Raw genomic sequence first — 10,401 nt, forward strand, 5'->3', positions numbered from 1 at the left:
AATTACTCGTTAGTTGAGAGAATTTTTTTCTTTTTAAGTTTTACAAATTTATATATGTGGAATGCCTCTTTTAAAAGTTAGAAGTTTTGATTAAGACGTTTGAAGATCAAATTGATAGGATTTGTAAACATAAAATATTAAATTTATTAAATTATTTAAAATTAAGATCAAATTGATAAAGTAAGTATTGTTAAAAAAAGGTCTGTTATCAATCTAACTGGGGTGACCAAAATAAAAATAAACTCGAATATTAGTGTCTAAATTAATTTTTTTTTTTTTTAAGTTGTGGGGAATGGCCAGAAAAAAATAATTTCGATCCGAGCTTGAACCTTGCAATTAATAATGCATCCCAACTTTCAATGCAACGGAGCAATACTTTCCTTTCCGTATTTATTATTTCTGATTAATATAAATTTCAAAATTCAATTCCCGGTTCAAATCGGCTTTCCACTTCTAATATTTTTTTTTCTTTATTTTTTGAAAGAAAAGCTTGCTTTTATTCATAGATCAATTAGAATCAGTTAAAACATCTAAGAATGAAGTATCGTTAAAAGAAACAGAGAATTTGGCAAGCTTATATAAGCCTCCACATTGTTGTCTCTACTCGTCCATAATATCTTTAGATCTTGTCGATCCCAAATTCTGTCCTCCAACATTAAAATTTAAAATGCCAAAACAAGCAAGATTCATAGCAAAAAGGTACGAAACAAAATTCATAAATCTATGGAAAGTGAAGGCAACAGCTCTTAGAACAAGATAATGTAAGCTCAAGTCTAGCTAAACATTGACTTCCTTAACCAAAAGCTACAACCAAGTTTCACATGTAACTGTAAAACTCTCCTCATCCCATGTGAACACTGTCCAAGATGAAGCCTTTCTTGTGTCGTAACAGAGTAAAGAACCTGAACAAATACAACTACATAAGCCCTCAGTCAAAAGGGAAACTAAATTATACATACCCAATGTCATCTCTAACCTCGGCACCGTGGTAATATTATGCTGGAGAAGTTAGCCATCGCTTGTCCATGTGAAGGCCAAAATAACAATGGTAAGTGAGAAGAAAATAGTTCCGCTAGCAAACAACCACATGACCTTGCTCGGCCCTTGTTTCGGGCTCTCTTGATTCCCCAACTCAACATCTTTGAGAAGCTCCCTTACTTCATCCATGTCGGAATCCTTGGCCGCTTGGAGTAGTCTACCTTGAATTTTCCCAAGCTTAGTAAGTCTGCTATCTCCAGTTCCACCCTTAGCCGACCAGATAAAACCAGTCATCTTCCAAAGAAGAATACCCACATAGATGGCAACAACACAATCTACAGAATAATGGTGGCGCTCTCGTACTTCCCGCTGAGCACTGTGCATAACAAGCAGCCATATAAGAACTGAGCTAAACCCTCCATAAGCCTCCTGCAAGTTAAGATGTTAAAAGGTCAATGACTCTGGTCATTTATGAATTGACAACAGCCATAACAAGAATGAAAGACCATGTTCTGAATGTATTAAAACAATACCATCCATGCCATTGCAGTCAGCACAGCAACAAACATGTGGCCACTGTATACAAGGTCATTGCAGCCGCCCCCAGCCTTTTTAAGCAGACTGTACCATGAAGATCCTTCTGATGTATTGGGTCGCAAAAAATCTATTAGGAAGCTCATTGAACCCCAATCTGGACGGTAGTCTGCAGTGTAATTGACAGTATCAACTGCAAAGAATAGGAGAACTTTAAGACATACTTCTGGAGACAGGGAAGTAACAAATAGATACACTAAAAACAATAAAACACCTGCTAAGAATATAGACCTAGAAATATAAACATATTAATTACCATATGCTATATCCCATTCTATTACTTGACGAATGGCATTAGCATCAGAAGCATAAGGAACATAATATTTCTGAGCCCAACGATGAGGATGTCCAGGGATACTATAGCGAGATGAAGCACACCATGGGCGGGCTGATGGCAGAATTGTAGACGCAAAAGTTATTGCACGTAGAAGACGGCCGACTGCCATGGTAAACATGTATCGTGCACCTAATCCAAGACCAGGAGCTTTTACAGACTCAAATAGTACAGAGAAGGCCAACATTATAAATAACATCAAGTAATGGTGCAAGCCAATGATGTGAGCCCTTAGTATCTCAACAACTGCTTCAGGAAGTTTCTCATTTAGTGCCAGGAGCAACCATTGACCAGTATCAGGAAGAGGAGGCCTACCACTGTTAAATATTACAAATTTGAGAAATGGTCCCATTAAAGTTTGATTTTATAGTTACAAATGAAGCAATTTAGGAAAAGAAAGGTTTTGTTTTATTTCCTAGAGAAAACAAATCATGCAGAAATTTAACATCTTAAGCTACTATCAACTCTGATTTATATATCATGTACGCATTTCAAATCATTACACAATGACAAAGATCCTCATTAAAAATGTTTAATTATTTAAGTTCATCTGTATGTAACAACTATGAAGTTAAAATAAGATTCATTCGCATAGTCCCTGTTAACTTTTTGTTAGATCCTATCCTTGTAACTATACCTAATTGCTATCACATTGTAAATAAGCTGCATAAAACACAGCATTCCAAGTGCATTGGTTGTCAGTTACCTAGCAATTCAAATAACTTATGGAAAAGAGCTCAATTAAAGAGCCAAAGAAGAAGTTACAGTTGAATTCTCACTTTTGTCCATACAATGAACTATTCAAAAGAAACTAATTTTATGATTTGGTGATATTGATCTTCTAAGTAGATATACCTGGAAGGCATGTGTAAAAAGTTACAACAACTACGTGTCTTGTGTGATCGATGTTTTCAAAAAAATAATGTCAGATAGAAGTAAACTATCACTTGAAAAAGCTCAGTCGTAAATTGCCCTCTTCTCAGGAGAGCTAGGTGTCTCAGATTTGAAATCTTGTCCAGATTCAACTTTCTAATCCCACGTGATGTTTCTCAAATCAAATTCAGGAAAAGAATAACAGAGATAGAATTCTTCATCTATTTCCTCTGTTAAACTTCACTGTTTATAAAGTGAGAAATAAAATGTTACCATCCATACGTTAATGTTGCTATCTATATCCAGCTTCTATAATAGATTATAAAACACATGGCAGTTGCCTTTGAGCAAAAAGGAAGAACTTCAAAGAGGAGAGTTAAGACTTGAGACCTGGAAGAAATTATACAAACTCCTCTTAGGGTCTAATTGGATGGATGGTGAGATAAGTTCCGGTGAAACTAAAAATAATGGTGGCCATAAAATTAGTTATTTGATATTTATGGGATTATTAAGAACATATATAATTTTAATTTCATTAATAAAATAATAGATGTATAATATTTTTATTTATTTTATTATTGATATAATATTTATATTTTATTTAAATAGTGATGTATCATTTGTATTCATATAAATATTTCATCAACTATTAATTTATAACAGTTTATTTTATATCTATACTATTTGGTTGATTGAGTTGGTGACACCCATTAACCAGGTCTCAACTCAGTTGAAAAACTAATGAAAGCACATTCTTTTTATAAAATAAAAAACATTACTAGAGGGTATTGATATCATTTTATATTTTATGTAAAATTTAGAAAAATGCAATGACACTTTAACCTAAAAGAACCATGGTTTTCAATATTTTTATTTTAGCATTTCAACTAAAGTCTTACTTGTTTTTTACATTAACTTTTTATAAATATATTTACTATATAAATTTTTTTCCCCCACATTGTGGGTGAGCCATAATCTAGTAATTAATTATCCCTGAAATCTACATGTTTGCACTTATCTATTTATTCCCATTTATTTTTATATAATTAATTACATAAAATCGTTTTATTTAATGGACTAGCAGTCCAGCAACTTGGAACCTAAAGGGTTCAGTGGAAAATATAAGGTGTGGCGTGAATGAAGGATTCCAAAATTGTTATGCAAAGACTATTGTGGTGCAATTGCACCAAAATTCAAGCAAATCACCCCGAAAGGTAGGTTCAGTGGATTCCAAAGGCAGCCTTAGAAACCCAGAGAATCACTGCTCGATTCTATAAAGGGATAGTTTTCACAATAATGAGTGAGAACAAAGGGATAGTTTTCACAATAATGAGTGAGAACGAACATCATCAGTTGAATACGGGCATACCATTTTAGATCAATTTGGTGCAGGCAGATGACAAGCACAAATGTGATAGCCGAAAAGTAGAAATCAAAGCATGATTGAAAACCCTCTAAATACATATGTAAGAACTCTATTCAAACAAGACCTTTTCAACAATCAAATGAGATTAAACAAATTACCTATAAACAGTCAGTGACAAGTGTGTTTCTCCTCAAAAATTCCACAAAGCGCTGGACTTTGAAGAATACAAAAAAGATGCAGGTATGAAGAAGTTTCTGGAATGGAAATTGAAATGGACCCAAGTTTCAATTTCCTAATTCCGTACTATGCTGCATGGTTGTATTGACAGAAAACAGAGTCAGAGATCTCCGTAAATAAATTTCTTCACTACTGGATCCTTCTATCTATTTTATCATTTGTTTTAGTTTAAAACATTCTTAACTAGAAATCACCAAACGGTGTAAGACAAGGGTAACCGATGATGTGACATAAGGCAATCTGGTTTAGCAAGTGGCATCTCAAGCTCATTTATTACTGTCATGTAAAGATTGGATTCATTTTGGAAAGAAAAATCTATGAAAAATCATTCATAAAGGCACATAAAAATCAAGTAAAATGGATCATAAACGTCATCCAATTAAAGCTCAAGATAGATTGGAAAACGCTTCTCAAACTGCAAATTATCATTAGCAGGATTCAAATTGTAAGCTGACAAGTTTATAAAGGCAAGAAACAATGTCCAAGCCTGAAACATCTGGAGCAAAGCTGGTCGCTCTTAACACTAAACTTCTATTGATTTGATAAAACAGAACTTATTATTATTGCCAATCATATATCTCTTCATGATCAGCATTTGAGACTCTCATTGCAAGCAATAAATCTGAATTGTGATCCAAACTACTTAATATGTATTAAAACTAAATCAAATCACAGGCACTAATCATATCGATGAAACTGAAACTGAGCCCAACAAACAACAGCGAAATAAACACAACCCACGTAATAAAATGCGAAGAAAATGCACAAATCAGATCGAACTTAAGGTGATTCAACATTTAGGCCTATTCCAATTTCAACGCGAACAAGAAGCAAGTAACCTTACTTGTGCCAATTGAGTCCAAGAACAACGGTAACGAAACGAACTGTGCAGGCTTCAAAAAGAAGAGCTGAGAGCATAAATATCATCGAAGCAAGGAAAGAGATGGCAGCTCGAAACTCGGCGCTCCAGTGACGGTAAAAGGGGATGCGCGTGACGGCGACGAGGGCTAGTAAAGTCCAGAGTACGGGTTGAAGACGCTCGTGCCACGTTGGGGATAGGATGCGTAAATAGTCTACCGCCACGTATGTCATCGCAACCACCCCCAGCCCCCCACTTTTCACCGCCGGCCACCGCATGGTGTTGACGGCTGTAGTGAAGAGTAGCGTTTCTTCGGCAGTGCTGGTTTCAGTTTGGCTTGATCCGTCCCAGAGATTGCGATACAAGAATGTCGGATCTTGGATTTTGAATCCTAGTGTTAGTCAGACATAATAAAGTAAGCTGATGATCTCAATTAATAAGTGTTAATCTTCTTGTTTGAGTTAATTAATTATTAACTAATTATTATAATTACCATTTTTTGGAATATAGAACAAAAATGATTTTTTTCATATAACTTTCGGAAATAGATTTTATCAAATGAAAATGTCTGAACGAGTAGTATAATTTTCTTTAAGGAAACGAGTAGTATATAATATATTATTTTAGGTTATTTTATTGTATCATATTTTATATTATATTTAATTATTAGAAGAGAACGGCCTTTGAGAAAACATATTATAGCAAAAAAAGTGATTTGATTATGGTAATTTATATTTAAGAAATAATATCATAATTTTCTCAACAAAAAAAAAGAAATAATATCTCAAGGGTTACATTGTTAATTGTCATGTTTTTCTTTTATACAATAATGCTTTTTATTTACAAATTCAAAAGAAGAATCAAATAAAATCTCAATATTTTATCGTATTATTTTATAAAGTATTAAGTTTTATTCTCAAGTCTTAGTTACAAATGCAAGTTTTTTTCCTAAGAATCTGTGACTGATTAATATACAATAATATTGTAAAAATCAAAAACAAAATTAATATTTATTGACTAATATCTCTCACCTACACCGCAATTCCGTTGGAGAGACCCTGTTTTGTGGGTAAAGCCACGTTTTCTTAATTTTCAAAATTTTGAATTATTTAATTTAATTATTAAATTATTTACATTATTTCAAATAATTGTTTTTTTTCTTTGGAATGGAAAAGTGCCTAAGAATCAACTAACTCTAATTACATCATACTTTTTCTATCTGTAATTTATAAAGGATGTGTGTCTAATAAATAATTGATTTGTAGTAATTCAGTGTAGTTGATTAAAGTAGTTTTTACATTTTATGAGCTTAAACATAATTATTTTAACTAAATTTTATTACATTTTTATAAATTTAGTTCAATTTGTAGATATTATTTTTTGTCCGAGCTCAATTAAAGGCCCATTTATTTCTTTTAAATTTTTATTCTCTTTTGGGCTCGTTTGAAGCCCACTCAATTTTAGTCAATTGAAAGCTTTTATTTTTTTTTCTTTTTAAACTTATTAAGGGCTCAAATTATTATTATCATTATTACTACTATTATTATTATTAAATATTATTATTATCTTTTTTACATATAAACCAGATTGAAAAACAGTATATATACATAAAATGAAATGAAAGAAAAAAAAAAGAGAGGAGGCTTTTCATATTTTGTATTTTTTTTAAAAAGGTAAAAAAAAAAAACAGCATGCTATTTCTTGTTTTTTTTTTTTGCCATAGACATATTATGAGGAATTGAATTTTGGGTTCCGATGAAGGGACATCATTGAACCATCGATTTTCGCCCGTAGACGCTCCAAAAATTTCATTTTTCCTTCTCCATTCTAAAATAAAGGTTTTTTTTTGTTTAAAAAAGGCTTGATCTTTTAGATTTTAAAAATGAAAATATGTTTTTTAGTCATTCTAAAGGAAATTTTAATTTTTAAAACAAATTTTTGATTTTGTTTTCAACTATTTCAAAATAAAACCTTTGATCTTTAAGAAAAGTAGTATTTTTTAAAAAAAAAAAAGAGAAAGGTTATATTTTTTAAAATAAAATATATTATTTTAGTCATTTTAAAGGAAAGTTTAAATTTTAAAGTAAAGTTTTGATTTTTTCAACTATTTTGAAATAAAACTTTGATCTTTAATAAAAAAATAGTGATTTTTAAAAGAAAAAAAGAGAGTGAGAAAGTTTAGATTTTAAAAATAAAATTTGTTTTTTAGTCATTTTAAAGGAAAAATTTAAATTTTAAAACAAAGTTTTGATATTTTTCAACTATTTCAAAATAAAGTTTTAATTTTTAAGAAAAGTAGTAAATTTTTTAAAGAAAACTTTGATTTTGCAAAAAATATATATATTTTTCTGGCTACCGTATTTGGCGGGTCCACCACCAGAAGCCAGAGAGCCATTGGACTCTCCGGTGATGGAGTCATGGCCAACATAGAAGGACGAAGAGAATGAGGAAGTAATTTTTTTTGTTTGAAAAAAAATGAGGTTAAAATGAAAGAATGAATAGATTTCTCCTATTTATAGGTGTCAAAATGGATAATTTATTCCCACCCCCTTACTTTTTAAATTTACAAAAAAATACCCCACTTTTTGTAGCACCACTCTCACTGTCTGGCTTATTTATACCCGTAACCCTTTTGTTTATTCAAATCTTCGATTTAATCCAAAATTTGAAAATTAAAAGAAAATCAATTGTTACATCAGTCCTCTTCTTCCACATTTTTTATCTTTTAGTCCCAAAATCAAACTATGTCATTTTGTTTTCATCTTTAATAAATTATTTACACTTATATTTTCCTTTCATTTGCATTTATACCTTATATATTTAATGCTAAATATGCACTTTATTTTTAATGTTTTATATTTATTCACACTTGTATAGTTTTTATTCATTCTTATTTCGTCTTTATTTATTTTCATGTCTATTTATATTTATATTTATTTTTTACACATTTCCTTACATACATTTTAATATTATTTGTTTATGTTGTTTTGGTTCTTTTATTGTATTATGAATAAGGTGTATTATTGTTATTATTATTATCATCATCATGTCAAGGTCTTATTTATTTCATTTATTTAAGTTTTCTTTTTATTATTGCGCTTTTTTAAAGTGTTTTAACTTTTCATTAACTTTAATCAATTTAATTAATTTTCCTATTTTATTACTATTCGTTTTAAAATAGGGAACTTTAGGTCATTTTTCCATCCTAAAAATATTGGCATGAAGTTAGTTAAGTAGGTGTTACATTTTAATAAAACCATAAGGTTTTTACATTTGAATTTAGGTTAGTCTTTAAGATCTTATCTATCATTTACCCTAGACAAATTATAAATAATATGTAGGATTTTTTTAGGGTCTTAAACTAATTTTAAATATAGTATAGGATTCATCTTTAGAATCTTAAATTAATATGTAAATATTTTTAGAACTTTGTTTAAGATTAAAACTAAAGATTGTTGTAGGTAAATTGTAAATAATGAGTAGGTCTTTCTAAGTATTTTATTTTAGAAACTTTTTAATAAAGTTAATAAATGTTATTTAAGATATATTATTTTATGATTTTAACGAATATAAACATTAGGTCAAGAATTTTAAAGTAAGATAAAATCATAAACCCAAAGATAGGCTACTTTCAGAAGATCTTGATAAGTTCGACATTATTAATTAAATATTTTAAATAATAATAATAAAAGATTAAATAGGTTGTAGATGTATTTTAATATTTATCTTAATTCATTGGTAATTTCTAGGTTTTTTAGAATTCTAAAATATAATTAATTTTAGGAATTTAAGGTATTTTACTAGAATTATTTAGGTATTCTTTAGGGTTCCCGTTGAAAGTAAAAATCTCTAATTTAAGTTTCAAATTAGATAAGTTTGGTGAACACATCTTAATCGAGTTACAAGTAAATCGTAGACATTTTCTTTAGAGTTTTTATTTTAAATTTTTATAAGATTTTAGCCTATATTAAGACATTAATATGCTTAAATGGAAAAAACCTAGCTCCTAAGACTCCGTAGGACTATCCTTGGATAAGCATTGTGGGGGTGCTATAACCTTCCCAACACGTAAACGTACTCCCGAACCCAAAATTTTGTAATGAGATCGAATCTAGACTTTTAGGATTTTTTCATAGTATTAATTCTAGACTTCTAGATGATAGGTGGCTAACCAATCTAGTCCTAATTGGTTAGTGGCGACTCTACGTTAATTTAGGCCCTCCGTGTCTAGCTTTGCTTACTAGGCCCCCGTACTCTTATGTAGGCAACGTTATGACAGCTTGGCGACTCCACTAGGGACTTTAGTGAGTCCACTTACTTAGATTTAAGAGCTAGTTTTTTAGTATTTGTGCATATTAGATTTATTTATTCATGCATTAATTTATTTAATTGTCTAATGTCGTTTTAAATTGTTGAATATGTGTTAAATATTGATTTATTTGTTCATTTCATTTATTTATCCTATTTTGATATCTATACTAATGTGTTTGTTTATTCTTTCATCGATGAAATTGATTAATGTGTATGCCGACTCTACCATCGTGGGGCAGCTATAACTGTCATTCATGTTGCTTCTTGCTTTCTATCCTATGTCGGGGCCCATCCCGTTTAGGAAGAGTAACCTTAGGCTTTCTTATGGCAATATGTCACCGTATAAGTTTAAGGACTACTCCATGGTTAAGATGGACATAGATGTTCGTGTAGTAAATGCTACCATGTACACTATGAAAGTTTTAACACCTAAGGTCCAACCCTTTTTAAAGGGGAACGTATCTCTATGGATGTCATATTTAAGCCTTGGGTTCCCTGTGCATTAGAGTCAGCCGTAAGCCAGCATGTAATGACCATTTTAAACTTGAAGCCTAGACATAAGAGCCATTTCTTACCCCTTATAACAATATTCTATAGGACCTCATGAGCATTTATTCATATGTTTTGTATTTGAATTAGTTTGTGATGTTTTATGATTGAATTTCATATTTTTTTCATTTGACTTTATTGTTTTTTTACTGACTTTGTTTTTCTTGTGTCTGTGTCTCTTCATGGCATAATTCATGCATCATTTAAATATTTAGGGCACAGTGTCGCATCTATATTCGACATGAACACACTTCGAGAAGATCTAGTTATGCTGCATGGGGTAGAAAATATAGGGATAAT

The 10,401-nt window shown here is 30.6% G+C and overlaps 1 protein-coding gene across 2 annotated transcripts; it reads right to left on the reverse strand.

The window, feature by feature from the left end:
• Nucleotides 1-574: 574 nt before the first annotated feature.
• On the reverse strand, nt 575-5,802 carry LOC108464504 (protein PHLOEM UNLOADING MODULATOR). Of its 2 annotated transcripts, XM_017764841.2 has the most exons (5): nt 5,227-5,802; nt 1,829-2,223; nt 1,512-1,705; nt 977-1,407; nt 575-902 (listed from the first exon to the last, which is right to left on the reverse strand). In XM_017764841.2, exons 1-4 carry the CDS (start codon nt 5,517-5,519, stop codon nt 1,009-1,011), a joined length of 1,281 nt encoding a protein of 426 aa, XP_017620330.1. In that variant the 5' UTR covers nt 5,520-5,802; the 3' UTR covers nt 575-902; nt 977-1,008. The 2 variants fall into 2 exon arrangements, with proteins under 2 accessions (XP_017620330.1, XP_052880757.1); XM_053024797.1 differs by having other exon boundaries at nt 575-1,407; nt 5,227-5,727.
• Nucleotides 5,803-10,401: the final 4,599 nt, after the last annotated feature.

This window comes from Gossypium arboreum, chromosome 2 (assembly GCF_025698485.1).
Source record: "Gossypium arboreum isolate Shixiya-1 chromosome 2, ASM2569848v2, whole genome shotgun sequence".
NCBI lineage: Eukaryota > Viridiplantae > Streptophyta > Magnoliopsida > Malvales > Malvaceae > Gossypium > Gossypium arboreum.

What these genes read in the sequence shown, in the direction of transcription:
- LOC108464504 (XM_017764841.2), bottom strand. Translation starts at nt 5,519, where the DNA reads ATGCGGTGGCCGGCGGTGAAAAGTGGGGGGCTGGGGGTGGTTGCGATG. An exon ending in CTTGGACTCAATTGGCACAA is followed by an intron (nt 2,224 to 5,226) that starts GTAAGGTTACTT and finishes AATATTTAACAG; the next exon opens with TGGTAGGCCTCCTCTTCCTG. An exon ending in AGAATGGGATATAGCATATG is followed by an intron (nt 1,706 to 1,828) that starts GTAATTAATATG and finishes TATTCTTTGCAG; the next exon opens with TTGATACTGTCAATTACACT.